Here is an 18,636-nt window from a genome sequence, read left to right as displayed (position 1 = left end):
TGGGCCTTGACTCAGCTCCCCATCTCTGCCTCCCCCCCCGCCAGGTACCAGAGTTTTTATTGGTGTTTGGGTATAAATGACAGTAAAATCAGCTGTGCTCATCCTAGCTACCATTAAATTTACCAGAGGGTGGTGTTTGGCCACAGGCCTCAAACCCTAAGTCTCAGCGGCCAAACCGAGTTCTGAAGACCCTCAGCTGTGAATCTGATTTCATGTCTAGACTTCTGAAGTCTGGCAAGGACACACTTGTGACTGATGGACCAGCAGCATGTTCTGATTTTAATAGAAACTATTTCTGGAGTTCTCTGGAGTCAGTGTTTGGGGTAGTGTAGACCTTTCAGCATCCGGCACTTCTCCTAGCCCGGTTCACAGCCTGACCCACCATCTCTCTACTCTCCATCACATACAGATCATGAATGATCAGTTGCCTTATGCAGCACAAACTCCCCCAGCTCCTTGGTTCGACAAGCTAAGATGGGGAGTTCTTAGCATAATAAACGTGGTTTTACTTTCCCTGCATCTACCTTGTTGTGTATTAGGCAACCATTCAAGTTTATGCTGCCCCATACAATATTCTTCAGGTTGTGGAAAACTACTTCAGAATCTTTCTAGAGAGAGGTGTGTTCCTGACAAGATCTAGAGAGAAGTTGTAAGAAAAAAAAGTGATTATTTTCTGGCTTATTCCTTTATATTTTATTGTTCTGGAATTTGTCTTTTTTGAATTATGGACTGCAGCCAGGGAAGTCACAGAAAGAAAAGGCACATGCAGTAGCAAGGCTAAAATTTGCCTGTCATCCCAAACACTCACTGTATTGCAGCCACCTGCTCACGCTGACAGACCACACGACTGGGAGATGACAAAAGTTCTCGTCTCTGACGGGCCTAAAGATACATATGTGCACATAATCTCTTTTTATTCAGTAGTCTTTTCAACGACAAACCAGCCCGTATTTGTGTGGTTTATGCCCTAAACAACAAGGTGTGCAGAAAAACAAACCTGGCAGCTATGGCCAGTCATTTACACTGGCCATTTTCTGCTGGGGTGGTGCTCTTTCTGCATACATCCTAACAGCCTCTACTGCCTTAAAAATATAACGCTCGTATTTGGCTTCATATCCTTTTTATACTGCTAAGAGGAAATAGGTGGAAGTTAAACTGGAATCTCAGTAGACGTGTAACTAAACAAAGCCGAACACGCTGGCTTTGGAAAAATTCTTCCACTCACTACCGAACTAAGCTGTACTTACAATGGTAGTCATGGTCTCTTCTGTCACCACCTTCAACGTGTCAACGACTGAAATGTAGCCAAGTCGCTTAGCGATGGCAAGGGCAGTGTTTCCATTCTAGCGAATGAAACATTTATAACAGAAGTTGAATGTTAGCAAGGAAAACTGTGGACGCTGCTAATTAACTGTAGAAGAATGCACGACAAAGGCCAAATAAACATTGGCACGTTGATGACACTAACCTACTACCCAAAATATATTTTTTTTAACCAAGTTGCTAACTCTTTACAGAAAAGGGATGAAAATGAAAATATTTCCAGGTGTTTGCTGTTCTAGTTTTGGAAGAGATGATGGCATGGAGGATGTGTGGGCGATGGGAATAGGCTTCCTCTGCTCTTTGCCTCGCTCACCACACACTTCCTACCCCCCTCCCGAGTCCCTTCCCCAGCCCCCCGCCATGTTTCCCTTGCTCAAATGCTTTGTGTAGGGTGGGACAACCGAGCCCAAGAGTAAAGTGGTGGCCTCACAGCCGTCCCTCTGCACTTACCACAGTGAGCTCGTTGGGCGCCGCGCCATGCTGGAGCAGGACATTGATGATGTGGGTGTGCCCTTGTTGTGCAGCCTGGTGCAGCGGTGTGTACCCGTTCTGCAGGCAGAGCGAAAGGAAAAGGCTGCAGCGGGCGCGGCACGCAAAGCCACCCCCCACGGAACGAGCAGGATAGAGGCGGGAAACTCACCTTCGTTTTGGCATTAACTTTTGCAGAATGTTGCAGAAGGAAGTTAACGATTTTTATGTTTCCATAGTGGCAGCCAACGTGCAAAGGAGTGTATCCCATCTAGAAAGAACAGGGGAGTGAGTAAATGCGACCATCCCACACATCCCCTGACAAAAGCAGACACGAAACAGCCAAATCCTGTTCAGCTTTATTCCATTGGCCTATGCAGAAAATCCCCCAACCTTGGAAAAAAACCCACGAGTCACATGAATGTCAATTCAAGTCCCACTCTTTGTGACCCTCTCTGATCGCCTTCTATTTCTGTCATCTTCACCACATGCAACGTCGATTAAAGATCTGCCGCCTTCTCCAATGGCCAGACTACCAGGTCTCTGGGGCAGAGCCCACCTTTTGAAACAAATGCGTGTACAATGCCCTGCAGAGTTTGGTTCACATGCCTGGTGCTCCATCAGCCCATCCCTTCTGCCTGAAACACCCGGAAGATAAATCTGAAACAATGCAACTGATTCGCCAGCTCTGCCAGAACACTATAGTCCTACAGAAACTGGAACACCAGCTGGTGAGTCGAGGCCCTATGACAGAAAGTGCTAATTTTTCATGTGTCTGGCCTTGTGTTATGCAAACTAGAAGAAACTGCTTTTTCTTGGCAGCTGCAAAGAGGAGAAAGTTGAATGTATCCCTTTTTGTACCTATTGCTTATTTTTCATTACTAGTGGACAGACTGAAAACGTTTGCCACCATTGGGACTCCCCCACCCAGTGCTCTAAGGACAACTGAACGGCTTTTTATAGCAAAGTCCACACATTTCGGAATTTTTCCTAAAACCAGTTAGTACAAAAATAATGTCACTTCAAAATCTTGACAGACTTTTAAAAATTACTCCTGGTAACAAAGCAGGAGTCACTAGGCTGACTCTGAACTCACTCACATTAATCCCCGCACATTTAAAATAAGTCAAACAGCATGTTGAAACCTGTTAATTGTAATAAACGCTTTAATCAAGAGTTAACGTCTAACATACAACACAAAGAGGACCAAAGCTTGCTCCCGCTGCTCTGTTTCTAATCTCTTAGTCCATGAGAACAGTTAGTTTTGAAGAAGTTGGACTTACTTGAGATGCTTAATGAAATGATTAGATTATCTCTCTTGAAGTAATTATCTTTTCCTGCCTTATCTTCCCCGCTAGACAACACTATCTCTTCTTCCTTAACAAATGTAATCAATGTAGAGCTGCAGGAAGTACACTTCAGGAGATAGGTACCTCTAAACAGGACACTTGCTACTTTACTCCACGGCATGGAAAGAAGCCACTTTTGCCCGAACCTCCCCCCAGCTCGCACTAATAGCTTGATGACTTTCCAGCAGATGCTTTGCTTGGCTCACAGAGATGGATTAATGGGCTTCCCTCTCTCTTGAGGCAAGTCATCAGGATTCCTCTCCCCTTTAAAGGTCAGGTTTCAGGGGCCTACTTGATGGGCTCTGAGATGCCAGAAGGGTCATCTTACTGTTCGCAAGGGGCTTCACTGTTTTGCAAGCAGGATGAAACTACACTGCCAGAGTAAGACCTCCTTTGGGAGATGTTCTCTGCGGGGCTTCCAATGCAGCGTTGGACCCATGCTTTGTTATCAGCTTTCATGAAAAAAACAATTGCCAGGCTGTAAAACTGCTATCTGGTATGAGGACCACGCACACGCTGAACATGTGATTAAACACACTGCAAACGTGTACTGCTGTTCATCTACACAGCTCTGCTTTGGGAAAAAGGGTAAGAGGTGAGGCTGTCTGAGATCATTAATTTTAGCGGCAGAAAGGTCAGTTACAATATATTTGGGGAAACATGACCATGATGGATGTCTTGGCTGCTAGTAGAGCCCAAAGCAGTCACCCAGCCAGAAGGAAAACACACTACTTGGGATTGAACAATCTGGAACTGGATCAAAAAGCCAACCTTGTGGGTGGAAACTCTGACAGATGGGTGGTCTTGTATTGACCAGACTCCTGCTGCTCTCATCAGTGTTTAAGGGTAAAAAGTGCCTTTGCTTTCCTGCTCTGAGAAGAAAAGCCTGGTGCCCAAGAGGGAACTAAAAGGTACATGCAACCTGTCATCCACGTACAGCCATGGCAGTGGGGTGTGGCCAGGTTAGACAACTCGATCAAAAGCACTGGGGAGGCAAGTCCAAGGTCAGCCTGCACTACACCACATTTTCAAACCATGAGGTCAAAGCTGCTCGGAAGAAAGAAGGACAAACCCCAGATATTTCCTCTAAAGGGAAGTTTCACATTCATGGGTTTAGACGCACCGTTTTCTTCATGCCACTTTGCCTCGGATACGACTTCACACCACTTCAGTTGTATGAATTCATGCTAGGAGATGGCAGCTGCGCCAGTTACTCTCAATTAGGGTGTGTATTTTTACTTTAGTTAATTATATACCCTTTGCCATCTAAAGAAACTACTAGTTTTGACAACCAGGACGAGTTAATCATTGCAAGAAACAGCGCCAGATCCAAATTCCATTGGCATCAGCAGAATGTAACTTCCCATGGACTTACATGAACATTGGATCCGATGCCAAATGACTACACAGAACTTTTCCCACAGAATAGTTGCACGTGGTGGTAAGAGTTTGAGCAATAGCTGATGTGTAATCATCGTGAACCCAGTGACAGGACCTCACCTTACTGTTAGTTTAGTGTAGGCCTAAGAGCTTCCTAGCAGTGCCGGGGTCTGAATGTGACAGGGCACCCTAAGCTGCTGGGGACTTGAGTCTTCAGCAGAATGCTGAGCACACTCACAGCCATGCACCTCAAATGCAGTTTCCTGCTGCTACATGTCCAAAAATCAACTCAGATTAAAATGTGGCCAAACTATCAAAACGTCAGTTAAAAAAAAATGCTGCGAAATATTCTCAAACAAGTACTTAATTCTTTCTTCCTCTTCAAAATACAGGTCTCGCAACATGACCTGCAAGATCAACAAAAATCAGACATCACAGAACCAGCTGAGGAGATGAAATCCAAAGTCAAGGGCCACCTGCTGGCAACCCCCTGCTAATAACCCTAAAACATAAAAATCTGGAGAGTATCAGAGAGCCAAGACCAGCTGATCTCAATTGTCCCGTTGAAGCGATCTGCAAAGGCTCCCCCTCCAGCCTGTAACAGTGTCTACTAAAGAAGCAGCTATCAAACCCCTGATATTTACTGCAGTGCAACACCAATTTCCTTCTGCAAGTGGTGTATACAGAGATCGACAGGTGGCACGTTCATAAATGGCTAGAGGAGTAATTATTGATGCTCCTTCTCACTCCTGGCCAGCCTGCTGTTTAATTCAGAAACTGAGAACTTTTCATAGAATCACAGAATCATTTTGGTTGGAAGAGACCTTTAAGAGCACCAAGTCCAACTGTTAACTCAGCGCCGCCAGGTCACCACTAAACCATACCCCTGAGCACCACATCTACACGTCCTTTAAATACCTCCAGGCACGGGGACTCGACAGCTGTCCTGGACAACCTGTTCCAATGCTTCACAACCTCTTCTGTAAAGAAATTTTTCCTAATATCCAAACTAAACCTCCCCTGACACTACTTGAAGCTGTTTCTCTCATCCTATCACTTGTTCCTTGGGAGAACAGACTGACTCCAACACCCTTTCAGGGAGTTAGAGAGCAATAAGGTCTCCCTGCAGTCTCTTTTTCTCCAGGCTAAACAACCCCAGCTCCCTCAGCTGCTCCTCATAGGACTTGTGCTCTAGACCCCTCCCCAGCTTCGTTGCCTTTCTTTGGACACACTCCAAACACACTCCTCTTTCCCCTCCAAATACATGACAGAAATCATGACATTTCCATGGCGACACGGTCACGTCTCCCTGCTGCAGCTCTTGGTGTCCCAGAGCTGAAGGCGGCTTCCTCGGAAGGCCGGGGTGCTGCCGGCCCGGTGGAGGAGCTTGCACTGACAGGCAGCTTCTCTGCCTCAGGCACCACGCGTGTTCTCAGCGGTGATGTGGGCACCTGCTAGCCTGGCGGCAAAACACCAGTTTCCTGTCTGAGCTCCCTGGAGGGGCCTGGGAGTTTTCTTTTCCGTTTGCCGTACCCTGTGGTCATCTCGCGTCACGTCGTGTTTGGTGAGGCAGTGCCTAATGGAGCACTGACAGCAGAGCGACAGAGATCTGACACGGCAGGGCTCGTTTCTCTGGGCATGTGAGACCCCGTCAGCCACTGGACACAGGTATTCTGTTCACTTTCCTGAAACACTCCCACCAGCAGATGCTGCAATTAACCAAATTAACTATAAAAGCAGTAATGCTCATGGCTACTTGAGCTTGCTGCTTTCATTCTCTATAAAAACGTGTTCATGAGGCTAAAATATTGTCCTTCAAAAGTCATTAGTAATTTTTAAAAAGCCCTAAAACAACCCCAGCCCCACAATTAGACACATTTCCGCACAGCAGTTTAGATTCAGTTATATTTACCAGCAAAGCTCCAACAGACTTTGTAGGCTTCACAACATTAAAAAAAGTGTCTTCCAAGGAAATTAGGGCTGGTTTTTAGCACAGCATCACCTCCTGGCAGTGAGCTGCCGTGCTGCTTTGAGCTGTTTCAAAGAGGGAGCAGCAGTACGGGAGTCAGCAGCTGGGAAGGGCTTATCAAAAGCCCCAAGAATAAGTGCCAATAAAATAAAATAAAATCAGAAACACCAAGTTTTTCAGTCCTAATGGAACACACAGACACAAAGCAGCCCTTATTCTCTGGCCCTTCATCTTTTTTTGAGGGAAATTATCATAAGCTTGATGTATCAAGTCAGAGAATCACTTTAATACCTTCCACCGGCCACAACTATAAATCTTAGCATCTTGAACTACTGCATCTTTCCAGGCATGCTGACTCTGAAGTCGCTCTGTTTTTGGTTTTCTGATGTAAATGGCAGACAACGAAGATACAGCATTATTGTTGAGAAGGATGGAAAATGTTCTAGATCCAAAGATCACAAAGGCATCCAAGTCTTGATCAAATGCAACAGGCAAACCTACGTGTACATACACACTCTGCTGCTTTGCTGAATCAGGGTCTAACATGTTCCACTACCTTCCAAAGGTGCATTATTGCACATTATTAGGCTGGATATTTCCACACAAATGTCTTGATAACAACTGAGCATATACCAAGAGCAAAGGAGAGAGTGGGAATGTGCCATGAAGATATACTGAAGATCTGAGCATTTGTTCTGTATGAAAGTGATTCTTCTCAGCTGCCCTTCCCACCCTCCCTGCCTCCTTCCTATCTCTTTCTGCATCTGAAAATCAGATATTCCAACAGAAAAATGTGATTGCTGTTAGGAGCCAGTGTAGCACTCAGGCTGGCATGGGGCTGCTGTCAGAACAAGGCAGGCAGAATAAATCTCCCTGAATAAGTCTGAAATAATAAAAGGCCTGGCTCAACCTGCAAAAGAACATCATGACCTCTCAGTCAGCATTATTTTCTACCAATACTATAGTTTTAGGAACAAAAGACAGTTTAATACTGGCTTTATTTTCCAGACAGTCGTCAACCAGGGACTGTGAGACCATCAGTTCCCCAGGCAGAGACCCAACACCAAGTGCAGTGTAGCAACTGTTGGACTAAAACGACCTGCACCAAGATTAAAGCTCCAAATCTTGCTCTTCATCCTTGATCGAACCAGCACTCTTCTCCCATCAGTCTTCCTTTGCCAGTCCATCACGGTAATGCTGCATCCTACGATAACACTATCCAATGGGACAAACTGTTGACAAATGACATCTGGGGACCTGCTGAGCCATGAAACAATATTTATTCGTGCCAACTCCCAGCACAAAAGCCCGGCAACAAAAGCAACACCACACGTACCAGTATAACTTCCACACACTCAGCATGACTCCCCGGGGAAGAAGGACTACCTGCTCACAGCAGATGGAGTTTTAACTCCCAATATTACCGGTGAGATGAGCATTCCTTGTGTTAAGCAGGTAACTGCATAACACAGTTTCAGCATCAAAAACTGGTCAAAACCACACCTAATTTCAGGCACACAAAGGTGATGTCAGAACGGATAAATAAATAATAAATAAATAAAACCTGCTGCTTTTGCCACAGGACCTTAACATGCTTCTTCTGTGAACACTAAATGCAGTTTTTAAAGCTTTCTAAATGTGAAAGGCTTTGAAGCAGCTCTGAAGCCTCACCATCCGAAGCGCATTTTAGAGTTGCTACTTTTACATCACCCTATTATTTGCCTCTTGCAAAGTAAGAGAAGGTGTTTTCTGTGGCTTGTCAATTGGAGCTCAGACTAATGTGGCCAGGCTTAAAACCACATAACAGATTCTCATCTTCAAGTGGCAGGAGCAGCCTTGTGGCCTCTCAAGCATTAGTTCTGCTGGGCTAAACCAGTGTTGTTTACTCTTCAGCGCTGACCAAGACAGACTCCTGCAGCTCTGGGATTAGAGGCTATTGAGTTAATTGATGCAGCAGAACCAGAAGGATCTCATAACACCATCAATAAATGGACTTCAAATCCAGCAGCTATGCCTCCTTTCATCTTTCTTTTGTCTTTCTTTTTCTACAATGAAGTCCACGAAAAAAAATTTCCTGGGAGGGAAACCACCCCGAGAGAGAACCACAGTTGCGATGTTTCAGGTCTGAGAGCAATTTTGAAAATGCTCGTAAGTTTTAGAGCCAGAGCTGATCTTAATCACACAGATTAATCTTCTGCACAAGACATTTTCTGTGGTATTGCTTTTTTTGCCCTCCGCTATAGCTTCAAGATAGAAAATGTGTTTCTGCCCAATCTTTTCCTCTAAACCCCAGTCGTGTGTGTGGCCCTCAGATCCTGAGCAGGAGTAAGAACTCCCCCACGTCAGAATCACAAACCAGATGCTTTCACAGGGAGTGTAAGTGAAATATAAATGATGATTCAAGAACATGTACCAGAGGTGGAAGATGACAATTCATTGATCCCTAGGCAAGAAGTTGAATGACCTAAGGTATTAAGTGTTCTCCCTCTATTGACAGACACTGTGCTGGAGTGACATGACCAATGTTGACATAACCTGGGAAAATGAGAAATAGGGCAAGGAGAAAATCGAAACAAACTAAAAACAAAGACTACTGACAGAATAGTCATCTAGACCACAGTAACTGTGATAACAAAAGCGTATGGACGTGAAATGGAGAGAAGAAAACATGTTACTGGTGATGCTGCTAGCAGCAGAGATCTCCAGCATAACACCACTCCAAGCTGTGTGGCTTCACTGACTTCTCTGTCACAGTAACGACTCCGAACTGGGAATGCTGGGCAGTATCATGCAAACATGCAAGCATAGCAGCAGTGCTTCTGAAGCCAGCTCAGCTGTTGCTGTATCTTTCCCCCCAGTGCCGCTGGTTTTAGAGGCAGCACTCACAGACCTTTTATTCGCACAGAACAGTTAATCCATCTAAAAAAGGGAGCTTGTCACTACAGAGCTGCTATTTTACAAGCCAGGCATCTAAACATCACCTGCAGAGAACATATGGCCAAGGTATGGTAGTTCTTACAGCTTAACACTATTTCTTTATTGTAGAAATTCAGAGCTTGTCAGCTCTTTCCTCCGGAACTCAAGGAACACTGGACACTATTCCACGCTAAAACTCACGGTGCTGCATCAGCACGTTCCTTACATCACAGGCGGTAGTGGGCGGGTATCTGGCAGACAACCTCCACGTGGAGCTTGGAGGGCTCACTGCTGCACAAAGCCAGCAGAAGGGAGATGCTGCAGGAGCCAGTGAACGAGCACCAAGCTCCCTCCACTCCAACACAATGAGGGTGAACACCAAGGGACTTACTGTTGGCTTCTTTAAAATTATACGACCACGAATGACAGGATTCATGCTGCGGACAGTCAAATGTCACTGCACTTTTTTTTCTTCCCTCTGTGTATGGTTTTACCTCCTGACTAGCTCAATTTTCAGAGATGCAATTAAGAAATTCAGCTCTGCCCAGAGCCGAATCTGGGATCCAGTCTCTGAATGCTAAACCAAAGCCCCTTTTCTGTGTGTCTCACGTGCCTGCTCCACCTCATTTCTACCCTGCCAGGCTTAGAGTTCAGCCCAGAGCTCGTGCAACTGTACCGGGCTGTCCCTGAGACCCAAACATGCCCTGCCTCTCAGCTGTGACCATATCTCAGATGTTTCCACCAGGCTGCTGTGACTAAAAGGCCACTGGACCAGAAGTGGATCCTGTTTGGACACCGGAGAGCAGCCAAGGGAACACTGCCCTTGCCAATGTAAACGTCTCCTTCAGCTACTTACTATTTGTGGGAGAGAGTTGGGGCAAGGCAAACGCTCACAGACAAGTTGTACAGGCTCGGATGCAATCCAGCTCTGACCAGGTTAAAAGAGCAGGTTCTGCAAAGACTTGTTGCAGAAAGCAAAACCAGGCAGGAACTCTCTCCAGAAAGGCAACCACACACATCAGAGGAAACCAGGCAAAGAATGAGCCAAGGCAGATCTCATCTGCTGCTGGACGATTAGCAGGTAAGAACCCAGACTGATTCACCTGTAAGATACAGGCTGAGGATACATTACAAAAATACAAAGCTGGAGAAGGTCCTGGGATTTCAGCACAACTGTTTCTCTTTCACACCAGAATAACATCAAAATCAGTAGCTGGTACAGTTGGAATTTCACAGTAGAAAAAAAAAAAAATCACATAACAATGACTTTTCTTTCTCTCACGGATTATAAGCAGCTGAGCTGTAGCCGGAGATGGTGATGGATACAACCCTTTCCGAGATGTCAGTGTGATGACAGAATAATACTGCTGGACAGTCCAACACGCCCGGACGTTTCTGAGGTGTGAGCATAACACCTAACTAGTGGCACACACCTAGCAGGGAGTTGTCAAAGCACAAAGCACGCAGGTCAGACTGTGAGACTTGCTTCATTTAGCTGATTTGATCAGCTACAGTCCAACTATTTGATCACAACCCATTTCTCACCCAGCTAAAGGAATGACTCTGAGGTCTAGGCAGTGCATGAAGAATGTAAGTGTAATCAAGGCTGAGATCATCGTAGCTGAATTCTGAGCACTGCATTCACCATCAGCAAGCACAAAACCACTTATACTCTAGGAACTTACTCAAGATGTTGCTCTTGCAATATGGGGAGGTGTCATTGCTTGGGGTCTCAAAAGCCATCCCCAAGCACCTTAGAAAACCAGGTCTCTATTTTAATTTCATAAAGTCTCTTAAGTCATGGAAAAAGTATTAAACGCTTAAGAGCCAGGAGTGCCGACATCGCATTGACGTTATTTCTCTTGCTGCAGATACTGAGGTTTAAGTAACAGTTCTCCTGTTTTGTTTCTACTTTCAGCTGAATGGAAAGTCCATGCAATATGTAAAAATCACCCAAAGCAGATGACAGTATGCATATGGTAAAAGATTATATAACCCTCTATAGAGAGCGCTCAGGCTTTTCTGAAAGTTACATAAAAGCCAGATCAATCCCACTTACCTTCAATGGAATACCCTAATAGGATACAATCTAAATCTATACTGATCTAAATAGCTGGCAAGACATAAGCCTACCGAGCAAAACACTAAACATTCAAGTTTATCTTCAGTTTTCAGCATATATTCTATAATCATTTATTACAAGGAATGTTTTTCTGCTGATATTTCAGTTTCACCTTGAGATCTATGACTAGTCCAGCCTACAGGCTGGTTCTTCCCCAAAAGGCGGTACGACCTGTCGACAGTGGTGTTCCTACCTTGGTCTGTGCATCAACAGCAGCTCCTTGGTTAACAAGAACCTCTGCTACATTGACCCTGTCCTCTTGAGCAGCCAGGTGGAGTGGCGTCAGCCCACTCTGCAAAGAAGCAGCAACAAGTAACAACCTTCAGCGGAGGCACATGAATACTAAGATGCGAATTCAGGTATCGGTATGACTCAAAACATCCTACTGAATTTCATGAAACTATAAATTCCGCTTTCACTGGGTAATGTGCTTCATAATCACATCTGTTGATTCGCAGGAAAGTACCATTGGAAAGCCAGGAAGAGAATGTTTCCTCTACATGAGGGATGTTCCTTCATGCAGTGTTAAATGTGGGATAGCAGATTACAGCACTGAGAAAAAGTCACCTAGTGGGTTGTTTTTACCTCCTAATTCCATTCCTTAGAGTAGAGGTTTTAAAAGAAATACTGAATTATTGTTTACACTTCTGTAAGTTTTCTAGAAGTAACGTTCACTCAGGATTTGTCCTTACCTTTTACTCCTCGACTGATTCATTTTCAAACGCAAACAGAAAAGATAGAATTACATTTCTCTCAGATTGGGTCCATTATTCTCCGCCCGGGGACACACAGACTTGCTAGATGATGTGTACTGACACTCTCATTTTTTGGATAGCTCGTTATTTTTCTTATCTGAAACTTGAGATCTAAAATCCTGAACTCCTCAGAAAGCTGTGCAACCCTCTGTCACATAAAAGATCTCATGAAAGGTGTAGAAGAGAGAATCAGCTGAGGGGATGTCGTTAGGAATGGGAAAGGATTTCTTTTACTTGCCAATTACAGCTCCTGTTCTCTCCTCCTGTTCCTAACTGCCTTTAGCACCAGTGACGTCCACTGTCATCCCACCGTCCTGTTCTGGAACATGCAATCCTGATGACACTGCAGCTTAGGAGGGGCACATTATACAAAGATATAAGAGCAACCAACTGTAAATTACCTAACGGAGCCTGGATATTAGGGGCCAAACCTTCTACAAAGATTTAATGAGGGCTCAGTGCCCGCACTGGAGCTCTGAGTAGTCAGCTCCCAACCATTCTGTGGCTCCTGGAAAAAACACAGGCTCTTTCTATTCCCATTGCAAAACTCAAAAGTTAGTGTGCTTTAAATATCTGGCTTCAAATGTAGGTGCTGAGCTCTGAGTGAGTACGAAGGGAAATATTTTCCAAAGGTGGTGTTATCAGTATAATGAGAAACTAGAGATTACAGCTGCACAGTGACAGATTGAAGGATGCTGCAGGTAATTAACCTCTGATGGGACTGATTCAAAATGCCAAGCAACTGCAATCACACACTCTGTATCAGCCTCACAGCAGCACAACCATGATAACACCTGCCAGAGAAGCTTCCTGAAGGACGGCCCCAAAATAACCAAACTGTAAAGTTAGAAACAGGAAAACACAGCAGCCCTGTGCAGCATCACCACAGCCTCAGAGAACACCACGTCTTTCTAGCTGCCTGAGAATACGGAATATTTTCCATGAAAATTTGTCTTACTACTTCAGTTACATAAATCCATCCTGAAGCCACACCTTACAACATCTCTGATGTCTAATAGGGCATTTAAAGAATTAAGGCTGCACATTCGCTAGGAACATTACTACAGAGCAGACTTACTAGCCTACAAATTCATACATACAGAAACTAAACCTACCAGCTTCCCTTTCCTGCCCCCAGGAGAAATTCACTGTGCTCTGAGGAGCCCCCTCAGGGGAGGAAGAATCACTTACTTTAATGAACAACATCTCAGCCAGCCTTGCTGTTATAAAAAAACCCCAGTTTCCCTTTAGCAGTCGGTAGTGACCATTGCTTAATGGGCAGCCGTGTATCTAGAGGCTCCTAAGTGACACACGCCAAGCCCACTAACCGCTGTGGGGACAAAGACATTTTCTCTCTGGGCGTGTTTTGGCAGACAGCATAACGTGGAGGGAAGGGAGATGGATGAGTAAGCGCCTCTGCAGCATGTGTTATCATCGGAACTCGGGTACTGCACGATATGGTTCATTCAGTGTGACATGACATGCTGCTCGCTTTGCCAGAAGGAAGGATGATGCGTATTCAAACACCTGCAGTGGTTTTCAGAATGTGCAGAATCACACTGGACACAATTTAATGGCAGCCCCCTACCCTTCTCATCACCATGGGCGTTTGTTACCTCAGCACCAAGCAGGGGGAACGCTTACCTTGTTGCTGAGATTTACATTAGCGTTTCTAGAAAGAAGCAACGACACCATGTCCACGTGGCCATCCTGAGAGGCAAGATGGACAGGGGCAATACCCTGCCTGGTTACAGCGTTGGCATCAGCACCATATTCCAGCAGTGTAGTCGCTATGTCCATCTGGTTTTTCTTGGCAGCTATGTGCAGTGGCGTATAGCCGTTCTGTGAACAGAAAGCACTTCGTCGCAAGCTACTCATTAAACAGTGTGATTAATCACGTTCCTGTACCTACCCGACTCCATGCAAGTCATTACTTCTAACAATTCTGCCAAACAAATACAATGTTAACTAGCTGTACAAATGAACGCCCCAGAGCTTTAAGCAATCTGTTGCTGAAAGTACAAACAGGAGGATTCTGAAAGATACTTTCAAATCTGGGAAAAAAACTATCTGTTCTGAAGAGCACAACCTATAGCAATAGGAATTTGAGTTTCACTTCCCAGATCTTTGCCACTGTTCCTTATATGTACATAAAATCTTGAACAAACAGAAGAGCAGGATGTGTGTTCATAACTCAGCACAGCTGTTATTGTTTGGGGTTTTTCCCATTTCCCAGCATGAAAGAAAGCATTATGTACGTGAAATACGGCCTTTCTTGCAGCATCTGCCCTAACCTTACTGTTAAGGCTGGTTTCATTCAGAGCAAGGGAAAATTAAAGCATATAATTTAGAGTCTTGCATTCCTTATTTTTTATTCCTTCCAACTTGTGCACCCAGTGAGCCCACTACTAAAAATAAAATAGTATGATAACATTTTACAATGCCCTATGGGGCAGCAGGGCTGGACTTTACAGGAAGGCAGGTCACAACAGATGCAGGTAGCAGCACGGAAGAGATACACCGGGGCACCCAGATGATTACCAGAGAGCTTTAACAGTAATCTGGAAGTGAGAGACGTGCAGCACATGGAAAAAAGTTTTGTAACCTTCAAAATTCAGTTGAGATTGAGGTCAGACCTCAGCTACTAAGACATTTCAGAATGACAGTTGGGAAACACAGCACCACAATTAATAAGGGAAATACACAACCACTGAACTTTCACTTTGAAGATAAAATGCTTCAGGAAAACAAACACGATCCTCTCCCTTAAGACTTCCTCCATGACACTGCCACATAAAACAGCCGTTACCACATGAGCACCCACTAAATCCTCAATACTACGCGCTAAACCCTGCTTGTGTGCTGAACTCGCTGTATTTGAAACGGAGCTCATGGATATTTTGTAAAATAACAAATGCAGTTTTCAAGCCTTTTGCTCAGAAATGGGCATACACTGCTTTCAGCGGAATGGAGAGAAGCAGGTTGCCAAGAGAAGACAAAAAGAGAGCTGAAAAAGAAAAGCTGGAATTCAGCTCAGTCTCAGTCTGCATCTTCTTCTCATAAGGGCTGTGCTCTGCTACCACGAAGATATGCAGAAAGGAAGAGAGAAGTTTCGAAAGAAGGGAATTGGGTTATTCCGGCTGCCAGGGAAAAGAGGTAAAAAACCAGTTAAAGATGAAGGGATAGAGAAAAACTGAGGCTTTGAGAGTGGTGGGGAGAGGAAGAGAAGCATAGTACAGTGGATGCCAAATTAAAATTAGGCACAAGCCTGATTTTTGCCTATAACAAAGTAGTAATTCATCAGAATAACTGTTTGTGTCACTGCACTGTGCTCTGGCAGAGTCACTTCCCATAGCCTTTCACCCATCACTCTCCAAGGCAAACGCTGCCAGGCCAGGCTAATGAGCCACTCTTAAGATCAGTGTTACAGACAGAGGTGTGACGGAAAAAGCAGCTGCTGCTGACACCAACCATGGAGCCAGTGATGAGATATGACATAACACATTTATTTGGGAGACCACGTTTTCCGAAGGCATAAGAAATCATCTGCTGTTACCAACATCACCTTTCAGATGGCTGCACAGTGGGTACCCAAAGCCACAAAGATGCTACCATTAATTTTATTTGGTATTGACACCCTGCTCCACGTCGCTGCGGCTCGCTTGCTGCAGAACACTAACAAATGCTTCCTCTGGGAAGACCTACAGCTGGCACTTGAAAGCCTGAAGTGGCAGCTCCAAAACTGTCCTGTTACAGCAGGGGGAAGCTAAGGTGACCTGCCACGTGAGGTTGTGTGGTATTATACTACAGTCCATAGCACTTCCACCGCAGTTTGGACTTCCCAAGCTCTTGGCAGTGGCTAACGCCATCCCTGCCCCTACGGGATGCACAGCTTCCACTGGCAGTTTCCTTCAGAGAAAATTGGGTCAGTGCTGTCTCATCCTCTTCAGAAGGCCCCTTCTTCCTCGACCGTGGCATTCAGGAGTGCTGCGTTGCAGTAGTGAAAGATCAGCGATCACTCCAGCTCACCTCCTGGGGCACTGCTCTGGCAGATTGCCACTATCGACAGCATTGATTTTAAGCCGTGCCATTGCTGCTGGCTATCCGTGTTGATTTAACTTCCCTCCCTTTTGCACTATAAACTCTGGGACCTACCATGTATGACAGACTCCATCCTCCTCTTTAGCCATGCAGAAAGCCCCTAGTGTTAGAGCTGTAGTCAGTCATGTGCGAGCTGTCTGTCTGTCCACAATACTGGCCTTTCCACTAGCTCTCCCTTTTCCACACTGTTTTTTTGAATTGATTTTAGAAACATTTCCGGGTTGTTTCAGATGAGTTATTTACTCTGCGCTTACCCCACTTGACCCTAGTCTGTTTTACTCTTCCTTCCACCCTGTTTTACTTACCGGTGCTGTCCACCTATCCATTATCGATCCGATACTTAAAACTGAGATCCACAAAAGATAGAGGCACTGTAAGACTCTTGAAATTCTTTCTTCCTCTCAGAACCAGAATGCATTTAAATATTTATTCTTTCACATCTCCTGAAATCTTACACTATGTGTTGTCTCACCTACGGTAAGTCGCAATCAGAGCAGGGCTGTGACTAGTTGTTTTTCCTTCTCACCAGTCCATTTACACTGTGGCAGATGTACTGTGAAGGACATTAATAATTACATCCACTGCACTGAGAAATGTATCACACCTCAGAAGTCACCCTGTGGCACAGTACAGGAGAACTACCCCTGTGTCCAAGCTTGCCCTGCAGAGAGGTGAAGAGGCAATGATATTGAATTGGCTGGCTTGGAGAAGGTACTCAGGAGATCAAACAAGAGAAAGCAAGACTCAGCATTCACCAAGGCTGAACTCTATTGAAACTAGAGATTTTAAATGTTTCTACAGCTATGTTTTCTTTTTGACTGCTATTTTATTTTCCTGCAAAACTATTCTAAGAGCTTTATATAGTTGCGTGACATTAATAAACAAGGTCACTGAGCCCTCCGTAACTGCGAGCATACACAGCCTGGAAAGAGCAGAGGAAGACAGGGAATAAAGTGACACAAAAGTATTGTTCCCCCAGAGTGGCCAGTACTTGTACCTTGGCAGATGCGTGAGGTGAAGCTCCCTGGTCCAAGAGCAGGAGTGCCACTTTTTGATTATCGTAGTGTGCAGCTACATGCAGTGGTGTTAAACCGCTCTAAAAACACATGCAGAACAAACAAGTGCTGTTACAGACCCTCTCCAGGGAGAATTTCTCCAGGGAGTTTGGAAAATAGGAGTAGATAAGGTGAAAAAACATACTTGTTATTCATTCATGTATCCAGAGTCTTTGATAACTTTGAACAACAGCAAAAAAAAAAAAACCAAACCAAAAAAAAACCCCCGCCCAAAGATTTGAAATTCCTTGCTGAACAGTGTAAGCCCTTTTCACTTCTCCCAGGGACGATGAACAAAGAAGCACATATCTGTGCTGCCCCCAGGACAGAGCAGGTAAGGAATTCTGACCCTGAGGTCACACCCGCATCAGTGTTTTTCTTTTATTGCACTGGATAAGTAAACTGTCCCTTCGATCTGTTAAAATCCAGGCTGGGCTGGTTCAAAAAGTGTGAGGTCCTCTTGGGCTTTGCACCCTGTCATGAGACCTGGGGGAGCAGAGCAGCTGCCTGAACACTCTGATAAGGACTGGAAATAGTCTGGGCAGGAATGTGGGGAAATGGTTTGTCTCCGTTCCTCTGGAGGGGTACAGAGAGGATGGAAATTTGTTGCCAATTAATGACAATAAAAGTCACTTTCATCAAAAGTACAATGGCTCTTGGCAGCCCCTGCCAGCACTGGAATGTTACATGAAACCCACCCCGGTTAGACCCAGGCTGTGGATACTAGTGTGACAGTAAGTAGGTAGAAGGCTATTATTAGAATATTATGTGCATTTAGATATTTGCTGCACAAGTGGCAGCGGCTTCTTCCATCCTACCTTTCCAGAAGCATCAGGAGATGCACTCTTCTGAAGCAGGAGGTTGGCTACCTCAATCTTCCCGTATTTTGCAGCCACGTGTAGAGGAGTAAATCCCTTCTGTAAGAGAAAGCAGTAATATAGCAGCCTTGCGCACTCCTTCAGGGTGAGGTTTGTCTCTGATCTACAAGGATGCTGCCGCTTCCACCCTACAGGAGTGGGTGAACTCCCCTTACAGGAGTACAGGCAGCCAGCCTGCCCCGGCCGGTCTGGAGGCACTCCCTCGCAAGGCAAAGCCCTATCAACATCAACGCGACTGTAGAAAGGGGTAAGAGTCAGTTCCTTTCTTCACACCACGGAAGACCCAAGGACAAGGCTGGGCAACGGCTTATCAGCTCCCG

At 45.1% G+C, this 18,636-nt stretch overlaps 1 protein-coding gene across 1 annotated transcript in view; it reads right to left on the bottom strand.

The window, feature by feature from the left end:
* Positions 1-1,247: 1,247 nt before the first annotated feature.
* Positions 1,248-18,636, bottom strand: part of LOC104499771 (ankyrin-3) — a gene marked incomplete at its 3' end in the record, with an annotated part of 60,620 nt that continues 43,231 nt past the window's right edge. The window contains exons 16-22 of the mRNA XM_010143325.1: positions 18,257-18,355; positions 17,381-17,479; positions 13,927-14,124; positions 11,721-11,819; positions 1,964-2,062; positions 1,774-1,872; positions 1,248-1,343 (exon numbers count right to left, since the gene is read on the bottom strand). Coding sequence (XP_010141627.1) covers positions 1,248-1,343; positions 1,774-1,872; positions 1,964-2,062; positions 11,721-11,819; positions 13,927-14,124; positions 17,381-17,479; positions 18,257-18,355 — 789 coding nt within the window. The remainder of the gene's footprint in view (positions 1,344-1,773; positions 1,873-1,963; positions 2,063-11,720; positions 11,820-13,926; positions 14,125-17,380; positions 17,480-18,256; positions 18,356-18,636) is intronic.

The sequence above is a fragment of the Buceros rhinoceros genome, unplaced genomic scaffold, assembly GCF_000710305.1.
Source record: "Buceros rhinoceros silvestris isolate BGI_N320 unplaced genomic scaffold, ASM71030v1 scaffold13639, whole genome shotgun sequence".
NCBI classification, from domain to species: Eukaryota; Metazoa; Chordata; class Aves; order Bucerotiformes; family Bucerotidae; genus Buceros; species Buceros rhinoceros.
The sequence above is the reverse complement of the archived record's forward strand: the minus strand, read 5'-3'. Positions and strand labels throughout refer to the sequence as shown.